The sequence below is a fragment of the Carcharhinus amblyrhynchos genome, chromosome 26, assembly GCF_965287045.1.
Source record: "Carcharhinus amblyrhynchos chromosome 26, sCarAmb.v2.hapA, whole genome shotgun sequence".
NCBI classification, from domain to species: Eukaryota; Metazoa; Chordata; class Chondrichthyes; order Carcharhiniformes; family Carcharhinidae; genus Carcharhinus; species Carcharhinus amblyrhynchos.
Genome location: NC_137349.1, coordinates 14,128,878 through 14,145,594, shown reverse-complemented (window position 1 = coordinate 14,145,594; position 16,717 = coordinate 14,128,878). Strand labels below are relative to the sequence as shown.

The following is a 16,717-nucleotide window of genomic DNA, read 5'->3' as shown; positions in this document are numbered from 1 at the left end:
CCATCCTCCGGGGACACAGTGTGGGAGGATTCTCCCCTCCCACCTGGGGAAAGCATGTGGGAGGATTACCGTCCTCCCCCCCCCCCCCCCCCCCCGGGGGAATAGTGCCTGATGAAGATTCCCCCGGCACTTCCCTGAGCAAAGCTTCTCTCCTGGGGAGTTACCTCTTTCTGCAGAGACTATTTTTATTCTTTCATAAACTCTGACTTTCACTGGCTGGATCAGTATTCATTGCCCATGCGTAATTGCCCCTTGAGAAGGTGGCGGTGAGCTGCCTTCTTGAATCGCTGCAGTCTATGTGGTGTAGGTACATCCACAGTGCTGTTAGGGAGGGAGTTCCAGGATTTTGACCCAGCGGCAGTGAAGGAGTGGTGATATATTTCCAAGTCAGGATGGTTTGGAGGGGCACTTGCAGGTGGATGGTGTTCCCAGATATCTGCTACTCTTATCCTTCTATCTTCCTGTCACTTGTCACCTAATCCTGAATGGAATCATACAATCCTACAGTGCAGAAGGAGGGTATTCGGCTTATCAAGTCTGCACCGATCACAATCCCACCCAGACCCTATCCCCATAACCCCATGAATTTAGCCTAGCTAGTCCTGCTAACACGAGAGGCAATTTAGCTTGGTCAATGCACCTAATCTTTGGACGGTGGGAGGAAACCGGAATACCCAGAGGAAACCCATGCAGACATGGGGAGAATGTGAAAACTCCACACAGACAGTGACCCAAGCCGAGAATCGAACCCGGGTCCCTGGCGCTGTGAGGCAGCAGTGCTAACCATTGTGTTGTCCAGTTGTTGCTGCACTTGAACATAGCCTGCTTCAGTATCTGACGAGTCACAAATGGCGCTGAATATTGTGCAGCCATCAGCAAATATCTCCATTTCTAACCTTCTGATGGAGGGAAGGCCATTGATGAGGCAGCTGAAGATGGTTGGGCCTAGGACACTAAGCTTGAGGAACTCCTACAGTGACCTCCAACCACTACAGCCATCTTCCTTTCTTCCGGGTCTGACTCCAACCAGTGGAGAGTTTTCCCCCTGATTCCCATTGATTCCCATTGGCTCCAGTTTTGCTAGGTTCTTGATGCCATACTCAGTCGAATGCGGCCTTGATGTTAAGGGCTGTCACTCTCACCTCATCTCTGGAATTCAGCTCTTTTGTCCATGTTTGAACCAAGGCTGTAATGAGATCAGGAGCTGAGTGACCCTGGCAAAACCCAAACTGGGCGTCACTGAGCAGGTTATTGCTGAGCAGGTGCTGTTTGATAGCGCTGTCGATAACCCCTTCCATCACTTCACTGATGGTCTTTGTCCGGGCCCATAGCCTTTGCAATGCCCAGTGCCATCAACCATTTCTTGATAATCTGGATGTGGGCATCGCTGGCCAGCATTTATTGCCCATCCCTAGTTGCAAAGGTGGGGGTGGGCCACCTTCTGAACCCACTGCAGTCCCTGTGGTGTAAGTACACCCAGAAAGAAGTCTCACAACACCAGCTTAAAGTCCGCAGCGCAGTTAGGGAGGGAGTTCCAGGATTTTGACCCAGTGACAGCAAAGGCAATACAATTCCAAGTCAGGATGGCGAGTGGCTTGGAAGGGAACCTCCGTGTGGTGGTGTTCCCAGGTACCTGCTGTCTAGTTGGAAGTGGTTCTGGGTTTGGAAAGTGCTGCCTAAGGAACCCTGACGAGTTATGCACGGCCCATCATTGAGGTGGGGATAAAGGCAAAATACTGCAGAGGCTGGAATCTGAAACTGAAACAGAAACAGAAAATGCTGGGAAATCTCAGGGGGAGGGAGACCATGGCAGCAAAACAACAGAAAGTGAGTTTAAAAAGGCAGGAAATGAAACAATGGAAGAAATGAAAATACAAAATAAAGCAGCATTTCACCTTCCCCTACCTCACCGGCCCCTCCCTCACCCGCACCTCCCTTAACTGCCCCTCCTTCTCCTGCCCCTCCTTCGCCTGCCCCTCCCTCACCTGTTCATAGCTCCTTGAAAGTGGAGTCACAGGTGGACAGAGTGGTGAAGAAGGCATTCAGCATGCTTGGTTTCATCGGTCAGAACATTGAATACAGGAGTTGGGACGTCTTGTTCAAGTTGTACAAGACATTGGTAAGGCCACACTTGGAATACTGTGTGCAGTTTTGGTCACCCTATTATAGAAAGGATATTATTAAACTAGAAAAGATTTACCAGGATGCTACTGGGTCTTGATGGGTTGAGTTATAAGGAGAGGCTGGATAGACTAGGACTTTTTTCTCTGGAGCATAGGAGGCTGAGGGGTGATCTTATATAAATCTATAAAACAATGAGGGATATAGATCTGCGAGATAGTCAATAACTTTTCCCAAAGGTAGGGGAGTCTAAAACGAGAGGTTTAAGGTGAGAGGGGAGAGATACAAAAGTGTCCAGAGGGGCAATTGTTTCATACAGAGGGTGGTGAGTGTCTGGAATAAGCTGCCAGAGGTAATAGTAGAGGTGGGTACAATTTTGTCTTTTAAAAAACATTTAGATAGTTACATGGGTACAATGGGCATAGAGGGATATGGGCCAAATGTGGGCAATTGCAATTAGCTTAGGGATTTTAAAAGAAAGGGTGGCATGGATATGTTGGGCCGAAGGGCCTGATTCCATGCTGTAAACCTCAATGACTCTATGACCTGCTTCTCCCTCACCTGCATCTTCTTCACCTGCCCCTCCCTCATCTGCCCTTCCTTTACCTGCTCCTCCCTCACCTGCACTTCACTCACCTACCCCTCCTTCATCTTCCCCCCTCACCTGTCCTTCCCTCACCTGCCCCTCTCTCACCTTCACCCTGTCATCTGGCCCCCTTCACCTGCCCCTTCCTCAACTGCCCCTCCCTCACCTGCCCCTCCCTCACCTGCCCCTCTCTCATCTACACCTCCCTCACCTACACCATCCAGGACTAAGCAGCCCACTTGATTGGCACCCCATCCACACACATTCAATCCCTCCATGACCATCGCACACTGGCAGCCGTGTGTGCCATCTATAAGATGCACTGCAGGAACTCACCAAAGCCCTTCAACAGCACCTCCCAAACCCACAACCTCTACCATCTAGAAGGACAAGGGCAGCAGATACTTGGGAACACTTGGAGGTTCCCTCTGAGTCACTCACCATCCTGACTTGTAAATACCTCATTCACTATCACCGGATCAAAATCTTGGAACTCCCTCCCTAACAACACTGTGGGTTTACTTACACCACAGGGACTGCAGTGGCTCAAGAAGGCAGCTCACCATCACCTTCTCAAGGGGCAAATAAGAATGGGTAATAAATGTTGTCCTCGCCAGCGACACCCACATCCCATGAATGAATCGGGAGGGTGACAGATTTCCTTCCCGAAAGGGCATTATTGAAGCAGGTGGGTTTTTGGAATAACCGTTATTGATACAAGATTTTTATTCCGGATTGACTTAGTTCATGGAATCTCAATTCCTCAATTTCCACCTGTGGGACTTGAGCTTATCCCTCTGGATTATTTATGCAGCTGTCTACATTTACCTGCCCAGGAAAGCTACCAGCACGCCTCCGTTCTGGGTAATGCCCACTGGGCAAAGCAGCTTGTGTGTGCATCACCCCCTGGGAGTGTTTGGGCTTGTTTGTTTGCTAATGGTTTCCATTGGGGTAAGGGGTGGCAGGGCGCTCCACCAATCAGATTCCGCGTGACTCTGGTAATTGACAGGAGTGCTGGTTGTCCAGCCAATGGGCTGTGAGAGGTGGGCCTGGGGCTGTGATTGACAGCTACTCGGTATAAAGTTCAGCGGCTGGAACTCACCTGGCACTCTGAAATCTTCCAATTGGTAAGTGAAGGAGAAACCTGTGCGCTGGTGGTTCCAGTCTATACGTTGATTAAATTGATGTTACCTTTGTAATTTTAAATAGAAATCTTGAAGAAAGAAACTAAGTGAAAAATACTTGAGTGGTAAATTGATCAGATTATTTTCCAATGTTTAGTGGACAGGAGTTGACCAATGAGGTGTGGGTGAATTCTCATGTTGCTTTTAGCTGGAATGTTTTGTGAGGTGAGAATGGATCACTTTTCTCCAATCTAACATTTTCCTTTTCCCCTCTGGATCTCCCTGGAGCAGATCTCCTCTTGGTCACTGCCAATCACATCAGTACCAACATGCTCTCCCAGCTAGAAACTGCCATGGATGCGATTATCAAAGTTTTCTACAAATACTCGGGCAAAGAGGGAGACAAGTACACTCTCACCAAGGCTGAGCTTAAGGACCTGTTAAAAGGGGAACTTGTGTCGTTCCTGAAGGTAAATTCTAAAATATTCGCTCAGATTTCCGAAACTGGTTCAGTCGACGATGCACCGTGCTGATTGGCTGTCCTCTGACTGGAGATGTTAGGACAGTAAATTAGCTGTGAGGGTCACAGAATCCCACCGTCCACTTCCGTCCCAATCTCTCAGCAGTGGAAAGTGACAATCCTTCCCTTTGACACTGCGAGCTTCTGCTGTGTGAGCTTTCTGATTGGTGCAGATCAGCCAAGTAAACCACCAATCAGATCCAAATTGCTAACTTTGGGGAAAGCAGAAATTAGTTTATTTGAAAGAGAAACTCCCTTGGAGGCCTCCGAATACTCCAGGAGCCACACAGAGGTTGCCTGAAGGGTAGTTCCTCTTTTAATGTAAGGAATTCCGTAGCCAATTTCCACACAGCAAGATCCCACAAATTGCAGTATGACCAGCTGTTTTTAGTGAATAGGTATTGGCCCCACAGAATCAATGAGAACTCTGCTATTCCCCCAGATAGTCAATGTGGGACTGTTTACATCAATCCAATAGGGCAAGAGGGATCTCGGTACAATATCTCATCCGAAAAATGGCACCTCTGACGGTGCGGCACTCCCTCAGTGCTGACCCTCTGACGGTGCGGCACTCCCTCAGTGCTGACCCTCTGACAGTGCGGCACTCCCTCGGTACTGACCCTCTGACAGTGCAGCACTCCCTCAGTACTGCCCCTCTGACAGTGCGGCACTCCCTCAGTGCTGACCCTCTGACGGTGCGGCACTCCCTCAGTGCTGACCCTCTGACGGTGCGGCACTCCCTCAGTGCTGACCCTCTGACGGTGCGGCACTCCCTCAGTGCTGACCCTCTGACGGTGCGGCACTCCCTCAGTGCTGACCCTCTGACGGTGCGGCACTCCCTCAGTGCTGACCCTCTGACGGTGCGGCACTCCCTCAGTGCTGACCCTCTGACAGTGCGGCACTCCCTCGGTACTGACCCTCTGACAGTGCAGCACTCCCAGTGCTGACCGTCTGACAGTGCAGCACTCCCTCAGTGCTGACCCTCTGACAGTGCGACACTCCCTCAGTGCTGACACTCTGACGGTGCGGCACTCCCTCAGTGCTGACCCTCTGACAGTGCAGCACTCCCTCAGTACTGACCCTCTGACAGTGCGGCACTCCCTCAGTACTGACCCTCTGACAGTGCGGCACTCCCTCAGTACTGAGCTTATGACAGTGCGGCACTCCCTCAGTACTGAGCTTATGACAGTGCAGCACTCCCTCAGCACTGACCTCTGACAGTGCAGCACTCCCTCAGTATTGCAAGTGCCAACCTAGATGTTTGTGGGGCAGCATGGTGGCACTGCTGTTAGCACTGCTACCTCACAGTGCCCGGGATGCAGGTTCAATTCCCAGCTTGAATCACCGTCTGTGCAGATCCTGCACATTCTCCCCGTGTCTGCGTGGGTTTCATCTGGGTGCTCTGGTTTCCTCCCACAGCCTGAAAGACGTTCTAGTTAGGTGGATTGGCTAAGTTCTCCCTCAGTGTACCAGAACAGGCACCAGAGTGTGGTGACTAGGGGATTTTCACAGTAACTTCATTGCAGTGTTAATATTAGCCGACTTGTGACACTAATCTCTGGAATGAGGCTCAAACCCACAGTTTTCTGATTCCAGTGGTCCAAGCTAGCACACGGCTGAGTGTTGTACCTGAGACACAACCACAAGATGCACTGAACAACTGGAGGACAGACTCACAACTGCATCTCCACCTGACGCCAACCCACATTGCCCTGCTGGGGAGAGCACCTCTCATTAATAACCTACAGGCACCCTTAGCCCACAAGCTGCCCTGCTGCATGGCTACGATTACAGATGTGAAACCCAGGACAGGAGTAATTCCAGTTCCGATGTATTTCGACAGAGTAACTGGAAGAATTTACATCACATTTATTGCAAAGTAACGGGGAGTGGGATTAAACTGGGTGAGATATTAGAGGGTGCAGGATGAAACTTGCTTTGGAATGCTGTGAACAGTTCTGGCCTCCGTGTAATTGAAACTGTACACAGACATGAGAGAAAGTGAGACAATAATTTACAAGAACTGAGAGATTATCAGGAAAGGTAGAGATTGAGGATTGCCCTGAACAAGGTGTTCAATATCATGAAGGCCTTTGACAAGATGCATGTACAGCAGATAATTCCATTTGTGAACTGGGGCAAGGGGGCAGCGAGGTGGGGGGGCTATAAATATAAAATAATCATTAATAAATCCAATCAGGAATTCCGGAGAAACTCAGCAATGAGAACGTGAACTTTCCACAATGCGACACCGAGTGGTCCAACGTGAATCCTGTGGATAGGCTTCAGGAGGAATCTGGATAAACACATGAGGAAGGGAGGGATTGGGGATAGTGATAGGATGAGATGGAGTTCTGGTCACCCTGTTATAGAAAGGATATTATTAAACTAGAAAGAGTGCAGAAAATATTTACTAGGTTGCTACTGGGATTTGATGGTTTGAGTTGTAAGGAGAGGCTGGATAGAGTGGGAATTTTCTCTCTGGGGCCTAGGAGGCTGAGGGGTGATCTTAGAAAATGAGGGGCACAGTTCAGTAGATAGTCAATGTCTTTTCCCAAAGGTAGGGGAGTCTAAAACTAGAGAGGATAGGTTTAAGGTGAGAGGGGAGAGATACAAAACGATCCAGAAGGGCAATTTTTTTCACACAGAGGGTGGTGAGTGTCTGGAACAAGCTGCCAGAGGCAGTAGTAGAGGCGGGTACAATTTTGTCTTTTAAAAAGCATTTAGATAGTTACATGGGTACGATGAGTGTAGAGGGATATGGGCCAAATGTGGGTAACTGGGACTAGCTTAGTGGTTTTAAAAAAGCGGGCAGCATGGACGAGTTGGGCCGAAGGGCCTGTTTTCATGCTGTAAACTTCTATGACTCTATCAGAGGGTTGGAGGAGGCTGGTATGGGGTTATAAACAATAGCATGGAGTGGATGGACTGAATAGCCTGTTTGTTGCTGTAATTTGGTGTTAAACAGAAACCATCATTTGTTCATCATAGAACCCTACAGCGCAGAAAGAGACCCTTCAGCCCATCGAGTCTGCACCGACCACAATCCCAACCAGGCCCTACCCCCATATCCCTACACAGTTACCCACTAATTCCTCTAACCTACACATCTCAGGACACTAAGGGACAATTTTTAGCATGGCCAATCAACCTAACCCGCACAGCTTTGGACTGTGGGAGGAAATCGGAGCACCCGGAGGAAACCCACACAGACACGAGGAGAATGTGCAAACTCCACACAGACAGTGACCCGAGCCAGGAATCGAACCCAGGTGCCTGGAGCTGTGAAGCAGCAGCGCTAACCCACTGTGCTACCGTGCCACCCCATTGATAGAAAAATCTCTCTGGAGTAAGTTTGAAAATCCAGGGTAAACATCTTCAAACTATTGCCTTTCAAGAAAATAAATCAACGTGTACATTTTACTGAGATCACAACAAGTGGGGAGAACATTTAGGGCTGAGATGAGGAGAAACTTCTTCACTCGGAGGATGGGGAGCTGTGGAATTCCCTCGTCAGGCCACGTCACTGACACAGGTAGCATCGGGAGAGTGGCGCTGAGATAGACAAATGACCATATTGAACACTGCAGCAGGCTTGAAGGGTCAAATGGCCTACTCTGGCAGCTGATACGAATCAATCTGGACTTTGTTAGTTTACTCCCTGTGTCACAGCCTTCTGAACACCTCCCCCCCCCACCCCCTCAATTCCGCACAGAAACCCACTCCCCACCCCACCCCACATCAGCCTGCATATACACAACAATCAGGGGGTCCTCCTGGTCAAAGTGCCACTCATCCCCTGCTCATTCCCACTGGGATTAAACTCCAGAGTCACAGGTCAATCCCATTCAGAGAACTGGAACAGGATAGGCTACTGGGTGTGGTGGAGGGGAGGGGAGAAGAGGAGTGGGGAGGAGCGGTGGGGGGGTTGGAGAGAGGCAGGGGGTTGGAGAGAGGTGGGGGTGAGGTGGGGTGGGGAGGGGGATGGAAGGTTCAATGGGATGAGATCACAGACTGTAACATTTTGCCCAGTGTCTGACATTGTTGCTGTGTTGACGTGGAAAGTTCCTGTGAGCGCTTTGCTCAGATTAATTGTCCGAATTGTACCCAAAGAAAACACTCTCACTATAAAGCAGTGGAAAATAACCTTACCAAATGAACCAGATAAATAAGACAGGATTGGTTACTCTGGAGAGAGGCAGTTCAACCTCAGCCCCTCTGAACAGGCAATGAACTGCCTGTGCCCCTGCGATGTGACACACTCATCACTAACTCCCTCCAGTCAGTAATGAAGGTTCACAACTCAGAATAAGTTGCAGTAAAAGGAAAAGTCTGTACTGGGTGGGACAGAGGTATTTCCAACCCTCCAGGGCGAAGCTTGTTCCTCAATCCTGAGGGAGACTGGCAGCTGCTAACATCCCAACAATGCGAACGAATTATACATTAAGTCTATAATGAATGGTTGAGGCAATAAACTGTCTGAGATTCCACTGGTTCTTGCAAGAAGGAATCTCAGCGAAAGTTACCAAATGCTGTATTGTCAGGAAGAGGAGTGGCGGAAGGGGAGAGAATGAGGGGAAGGTCTGGGGCAGGAGGGGAGGGATGGTGGGGAGAGGGGTAGGGGAAAGGGGTTGGGGAGGGCATTTGCACTGTGCGCAGAAATGCCCATCGCTGATCAGAGCTCATTAACTGAACGCTGAAATTTTCCCTGTAGCCTCACAGCCGAATGCAATTCAATATCGTCAGATTTTAAAACTGTGCGTGACTACATTCCAGCTCCGACTCCTCAATCCCAAACAATAGTGAGCAAAGGGGGGGTCACAGTACGTGATGGAGCAGTGGGCCAGAGGAAGGGCAGAGTGGGCAGGAAGGGCAGGCTGGGCCAGGGAGGCAGGCTAGGCCAGAGGAAGGGCAGAGTGGGCAGGAAGGGCAGGCTGGGCCAGGGAGGCAGGCTGGGCTGGGCCGGAGGGGGAGGCTGGGCTGGGCCGGAGGGGCAGGCTGGGCTGGGCCGGAGGGGCAGGTTGGGCTGGGCCGGAGGGGCAGGCTGGGCTGGGCCGGAGGGGCAGGCTGGGCTGGGCCGGAGGGGCAGGTTGGGCTGGGCCGGAGGGGCAGGCTGGGCTGGGCCGGAGGGGGAGGTTGGGCTGGGCCGGAGGGGCAGGCTGGGCTGGGCCGGAGGGGGAGGTTGGGCTGGGCCGGAGGGCGGGGTTGGGCTGGGCCGGAGGGGCAGGCTGGGCTGGGCCGGAGGGGCAGGTTGGGCTGGGCCGGAGGGGCAGGCTGGGCTGGGCCGGAGGGGCAGGTTGGGCTGGGCCGGAGGGGCAGGTTGGGCTGGGCCGGAGGGGGAGGTTGGGCTGGGCCGGAGGGGGAGGTTGGGCTGGGCCGGAGGGGGAGGTTGGGCTGGGCTGGAGGGGCAGGCTGGGATATCAGAATCAGGGGCAGACGCACCATGGATTTGAGCTCACCCCAAAATTGCAGATTCTCCCAGCCCGGTACTGCTGCATATTTAATCTGAAAGATTCTCCCGTAATCAGCTGTCTCAGTGCAGTAATTACCTTCCAATTATCAGCAAATTAATGTCTTTACCCTGTCTGCAGAATGTTCAATGGTGCCTCAGTGAACTCCTTCTGAGTCACATCATTATTGTTTAAAACCTCATTCCAGTAAATGAATCACAAAAATCTAGGCCAACATTCCCAATGCCTGACAGTGGGAGTGCCGCACTGTCAGAGGGTCAGTACTGAGGGAGTGCCGCACTGTCAGAGGGTCAGTGCTGAGGGAGTGCCGCACTGTCAGAGGTTCAGTACTGAGAGAGTGCCGCACTGTCAGAGGGTCAGTACTGAGGGAGTGCCGCACTGTCAGAGGGTCAGTGCTGAGGGAGTGCCGCACTGTCAGAGGGTCAGTACTGAGGGAGTGCCGCACTGTCAGAGGGTCAGTGCTGAGGGAGTGCCGCACTGTCAGAGGGTCAGTGCTGAGGGAGTGCCGCACTGTCAGAGGGTCAGTACTGAGGGAGTGCCGCACTGTCAGAGGGTCAGTACTGAGGGAGTGCCGCACTGTCAGAGGGTCAGTACTGAGGGAGTGCCGCACTGTCAGAGGGTCAGTGCTGAGGGAGTGCCGCACTGTCAGAGGGTCAGTACTGAGGGAGTGCCGCACTGTCAGAGGGTCAGTACTGAGGGAGTGCCGCACTGTCAGAGGGTCAGTACTGAGGGAGTGCCGCACTGTCAGAGGGTCAGTACTGAGGGAGTGCCACACTGTCAGAAGGTCAGTACTGAGGGAGTGCCGCACTGTCAGAGGGTCAGTACTGAGGGAGTGCCACACTGTCAGAGGATCAGTAGTGAGGGAGTGCTGCACTGTCAGAGGTGTAATCTTTAATTAAATCTAGGTAGAAGATTCCTTGTGTCCTGAACGGGTATTTATCCAAAAACCAGAGAACATTTCAAAGTTACTTCATAAAATCCAATATCTAAAGTTTTTCCAAAGACACATTGAATATAACAGCACAGTACAGGCCCTTCGGCCCTCGATATTGTGCCAACCTGTGAAACAAATCTAAAGCCCATCTAACCTACACTATTTCAATATCATCCATATGTTTACCCAATGACCATTTAAATGCCCTTAATGTTGGCGAGTCCACTACTGTTGCAGGCAGGGCATTCCATGCCCTTACTTCTCTCTGAGTAAAGAACCTACCTCTGACATCTGTCCTATATCTATCACCTCTCAATTTAAAGTTATGTCACCTCGTGCTAGCCATCTCCATCTGAGGAAAAAGGCTCTCACTGTCCACCCTTTCTAATCCACTGATCATCTTGTATGCCTCTATTAAGCCACCTCTTAGCCTTCTTCTCTCTAACAAAAAGTCCCTCAGCCTTTCCTCATAAGGCCTTCCCACCATACCAGGCAACATCCTGGTAAATCTTCTCTGCACCCTTTCCAAGGCTTCCATATCCTTCCTATAATGTGGCGACCAGAACTGTACGCAATACTCCCAGTGCGGCTGCACCAGAGTTTTGTACAGCTGCAACATGACCTCATGGCTCCGAAACTCAATCCCTCTACCAATAAAAGCTAACACACCATACGCCTACTTAACAACCCTATCAACCTGGATGCCAACTTTCAGGGATCTATGCAATTGGACACCGAGATCTCTCTGCTCATCCACACTACCAAGTAACTCACCTTTAACCCAGTACTCTGTATTCCTGTTACTCCTTCCAAAGTAAATCACTTCACACTTTTCCACATTAAACTCCATTTGCCACTTCTCAGCCCAGCTCTGCAGCTTAGCTATGTCCCTCCGTATCCTGCAACATCCTGCACTGTCCACAACTGCACTGACTTTAGTGTCATCTGCAAATTTACTAACCCATCCTTTTATGCCCTCATCCAGGTCATTTATAAAAATGACAAACAGCAGTGGCCCCAAAACAGATCCTTGCGGTACACCACTCGTAACTGAACTCCAGGATGAACATTTCCCATCAACTACCACCCTCTGTCTTCTTACAGCTAGCCAATTTCCGATCCAAACTGCTAAATCACCCTCAATCCCATGCCTTTGTATCTTCTGCAACAGCATCCCATGGGGAACCTTATCAACCACTTTACTGAAATCCATGTACACCACATCAACTGCTTTACCCTCATCCACCTCTTTGGTCACCTTCCCAAAGAACTCAATAAGGTTTGTGAGGCATGACCTACCCTTCATAAAACTGTGCTGACTATCCCTAATCAACTAATTGGATCAAACTCCTGTTCCTCCTGATCTGATGCGACTTTCCCAGAACAGGCTGCTCCCAGGAGCGATTTCTCCCTGAGGAGATTTAAGGAATGTACGAACTGTCATGGTTTAATCTTGTCTCTTGTTGCAGTATCAGAAAGATCCCAATTCTGTGGACAGGATCATGAGGGATTTGGATATAAACCGAGACGGACAGGTGGATTTCCAGGAGTTTATTCACTTGGTCACAGCGCTGACCATCGCCTGCAATGAGTTCTTTGTGGAGCTCCTGAAGAAACAGGGCAAGTTGTGAAGAGGAAGATGAAGGAGCCAACCGTGTACTGAGTGTGTGATGTGTAAACTGTGCTGAACCATCTCTGTAAATTCTCAAACGCTGGACATTGCTTTTACTGCTTCAATAAATCGGGCTGACTGATACCCCTCATTCCAATCACTATTTCTGTGTTTTACCAGGGTTCAGAATTCAACATGTTGCATTGATGTATCACCTTTTCGTGTGGCAAAATATCCTGATGTTCTTCACCCTGTGACTGAGCCATAAAAGTGACCAAAAACATCATCAGACATCAGTTTTAGGAAGGACATTAAAGGAGCAGAGAGGGGCTGGAGGAGGTTAGAGAGATAGGAAGATGTGTAGGGGCTGGAGGAGGTTACAGAGATAGGGAGGGGGTGTAGGGGGCTGGAGGAGGTTACAGAAATAGGGAGGGGGTGTAGGGGGCTGGAGGAGGTTACAGAGATAGAGAGCAGTGTAGGGGTGGAGGAGGTTACAGAGATAGGAAGGAGATGTAGGGGCTGGAGGAGGTTACCGAGATAGGGAGGGTGTGTAGAGGCTGGAAGAGGCTACAGAGATAGGCACGAGGCATAGAAGTTGGAGGAGGTTATAGAGATAGGGAGGGGGTGTGGGCGCTGGAGGAGGTTACAGAGATACAGAGTCAGTGTAGGGGCTGGAGGAGGTACAGAGATAGAGAGGGGGTGTAGGGAATGGAGGAGGTACAAAGATAGGGAGTGGTGTAGGGGTGGAGGAGGTTACAGAGATAGGGAGGAGGTGTAAGGGATGGAGGCAGTTACAGAAATAGGGACGAGGCATAGAGGCTGGAGGAGGTTACAGAGTTAGGGAGAGGGTGGAGGGGCTGGAGGAGCTTACAAGATAGGGAGGGGGTGTAGGGCTTTTAGGAGGCAGCAGATGGGAAATTATAGACCGGTTAGCCTGACTTCGCTCATTGGCAAGATTTTAGAGGGTATGTCTAGAGTTCTTTGAGGAGGTAATAATGAAATTAGATAAAGGAGAACCAGTGGAAGTGGTTTATTTAGATTTCCAGAAGGCCTTTAACAGAGTGCCACATGGGAGACTGTTGAATAAGTTAAGTGCCCATGGTGTTAAGGGTAAGATCTTGGCATGAATAGCGGATTGGCTGACTGGCAGAAGGCAGAGAGTAGAGATAAAGAGGTCTTTTGCAGCCGGTGACTAGTGGTACACCTCAGGGGTCGGTGCTGGGACCACAACTTTTCACAATATACATTAACGATTTGGAGGAAGGAACTAAAGGCACTGTTGCTAAGTTTGTAGATGATACAAAGATATGTAGAGCGACAGGTAGTATTGAGGAAACAGGGGGACTGCAGAAGGCCTTGGACAGGTTAGGAGAGTGGGCAAAGAAGTGGCAGGTGGAATACAATGTGGAAAAGTGTGAGGTTATGCACTTTGGAAGGTGGAATGGAGGCATAGACTATTTTCTAAATGGGGAAATGCTGAGGAAATCAGAAGCACAAAAGGACTTGGGAGTCATTGTTCAAGATTCTCTTAAGGTTAATGCGCAGGTTCAGTCGGCAGTTAGAAAGGCAAATGCAATGTTAGCATTCATGTCGAGAGGGCTAGAATACAAGATCATGGGTGTGCTTCTGAGGTTGTGTAAGGCTGTGGTCAGACTCCATTTGGAGTATTGTGAGCAGTTTTGGGTCCCATATCTAAGGAAGGATGTGCTGGCCTTGGAAAGGGTCCAGAGGAGGTTCACAAGAATGATCCCTGGAATGAAGAGCTTGTCATATCGGGAACAGTTGATGACTCTGGGTCTGTACTGAAAGAACAAAGAAAATTACAGCACAGGAACAGGCCCTTCGGCCCTCTGAGCCTGCACCAACCACGCTGCCTGACTTAACTAAAGCCACCTACCTTCCAGGGACCATATCCTTCTATTCCCATCCCATTCATGTATTTGGCAAGATGACCTTTAAAAGTCACTACCATATCCACTTCCACTTTCCCCCTCGACAAGAAGTTCCAGATACCTACTACTCTCTGTGTAAAAAAATCTGCCTTATACATCTCCCTTAAACCTTGCCTCTCACACTTCAAACCTGTGCCCCCTAGTAACTAACTCTTCCACCCTGGGAAAAAGCTCATTGGACTTTAGAAGGATGAAGGGGGATCTCATTGAAACTTATAGGATACTGCGAGGCCTGGATAGAATGGCCGTGGAGAGCAGGTTTCCACTTGGCTGGAGGAGTTTACAGCGATAGAGAGGGGTGTAGGAGCGGGAGGAGGTTACAGAGATAAAGAGGGGCGTTGGAGCTGGAAGAGATTACAAAGATAGAGAGGGGTATAGGGGCTGGAGGATGTTACAGAGATAGAGAGGGGTGTAGGAGCTGGAGGAGGTTACAGAGATAGGGAGGGGTGTAGGAGCTGGAGGAGGTTACAGGGATTGACAGGGCTGTAGGAGCTGGAGGAGGTTACAGGGAGAGAGAGGGGTGTAGGAGCTGGAGGAGGTTACAGAGATAGGGAGGGGGTGTAGGAGCTGAAGGAGGTTACAGGGAGAGAGAGGGGTGTAGGAGCTGGAGGAGGTTACAGAGATAGGGAGGGGTGTAGGAGCTGGAGGAGGTTACAGAGATAGGGAGGGGTGTAGGAGCTGGAGGAGGTTACAGGGATAGGGAGGGGTGAAGGGGCTGGAGGAGGTTACAGAGATAGGGAGGGGTGTAGGAGCTGGAGGAGGTTACAGGGATAGGGAGGGGTGTAGGAGCTGGAGGAGGTTACAGAGATAAAGAGGGGCGTTGGAGCTGGAAGAGATTACAAAGATAGAGAGGGGTATAGGGGCTGGAGGATGTTACAGAGATAGAGAGGGGTGTAGGAGCTGGAGGACATTGCAGGGATAGGGAGGGGTGAAGGGGCTGGAGGAGGTTACAGAGATAGGGAGGGGTGTAGGAGCTGGAGGAGGTTACAGGGATAGGGAGGGGTGTAGGAGCTGGAGGAGGTTACAGGGATTGAGAGGGGTGTAGGAGCTGGAGGAGGTTACAGGGATAGGGAGGGGGTGTAGGAGCTGGAGGAGGTTACAGAGATAGGGAGGGGTGTAGGAGCTGGAGGACGTTACAGAGATAGGGACGGGGTGTAGGAGCTGGAGGACGTTACAGAGATAGGGATGGGGTGTAGGGGCTGGAGGAGGTTACAGGGAGAGAGAGGGGTGTAGGAGCTGGAGGAGGTTACAGAGATAGGGACGGGGTGTAGGAGCTGGAGGAGGTTACAGGGATAGAGAGGGGTGTAGGAGCTGGAGGAGGTTACAGAGATAGGGACGGGGTGTAGGAGCTGGAGGAGGTTACAGGGATAGGGACGGGGTGTAGGAGCTGGAGGACATTACAGAGATAGGGAGGGGGTGTAGGAGCTGGAGGAGGTTACAGGGAGAGAGAGGGGTGTAGGAGCTGGAGGAGGTTACAGAGATAGGGAGGGGGTGTAGGAGCTGGAGGAGGTTACAGAGATAGGGAGGGGGTGTAGGAGCTGAAGGAGGTTACAGGGAGAGAGAGGGGTGTAGGAGCTGGAGGAGGTTACAGGGATAGAGAGGAGTGTAGGAGCTGAGGAGACGATGAGGCCATTGGAAGCTTCAGTTCCTTGTTATCATGGAGATATTTATAGTCTTTACGAATGCACTAATCACAGAGCATGGACAGGTGAGTTTTGTTTGCAGATTGTTCACTAACTCCTGCCTTGGCAGCCACTTCCATCCTAATCGGTTTCGTCCGACTGACAGAGGGAAGATTAAGCCAACAGACACATCACTCCGAGAACTGGATTCAGGTGTTTGGCAGCAACTTTCAGATGGAGGTGTACAGGATTATGAGGGGCATGGACAGAGTGGGTAAGGAGCAGCTGTTCCCCTTAGTTGAAGGGTCAGTCACGAGGGGACATAGGTTCAAGGTGAGGGGCAGGAGGTTTAGGGGGGTATGTGAGGAAAAGCCTTTTATCCAGGGGGTAGTGACGGTCTGGAATGCGCTGTCTGGGAGGGTGGTGGAGGAGGGATTACTCACATCCTTTAAAAAATACCTGGATGAGTTTTGGCACGCCGTAACATTCAGGGCTATGGACCAAGTGCTGGCGGATGGGATTAGGTGGGAGTTCAGGCGTTTCACATGTGTCAGTGTGGATTTAATGGGTCGAAGGGACTCTTCTGCACTGTATGATTCTGTGTATCAGGGATGAAGAAGTTTTTATTTATTTAGTTTAGTCTATTTATTAGTCACACCTTAACACTGCAATGAAGTTACTGTGAAAATCCTCTAGTCGCTACACTCCAACGCCTGTTCAGGTTACACTGAGGGTCAATTTAGCAGGACCAAGGCACCCTAGCCCACATGTCTTT

General features: G+C 50.5%; 1 protein-coding gene across 2 annotated transcripts in view; it reads left to right on the top strand.

Moving 5' to 3' along the window:
• LOC145358534 (protein S100-A1-like) overlaps positions 1-12,519 on the top strand; it is a 93,201-nt gene extending 80,682 nt beyond the window's left edge. For both annotated transcript variants that reach the window (XM_080212673.1, XM_080212671.1), the window contains exons 2-3: positions 4,123-4,301; positions 12,226-12,519. In XM_080212673.1, the coding sequence (XP_080068799.1) occupies positions 4,161-4,301; positions 12,226-12,387 (303 nt within the window). In that variant the 5' untranslated portion in view covers positions 4,123-4,160 and the 3' untranslated portion in view covers positions 12,388-12,519. The remainder of the gene's footprint in view (positions 1-4,122; positions 4,302-12,225) is intronic.
• The last annotated feature ends 4,198 nt before the right edge of the window (positions 12,520-16,717 follow it).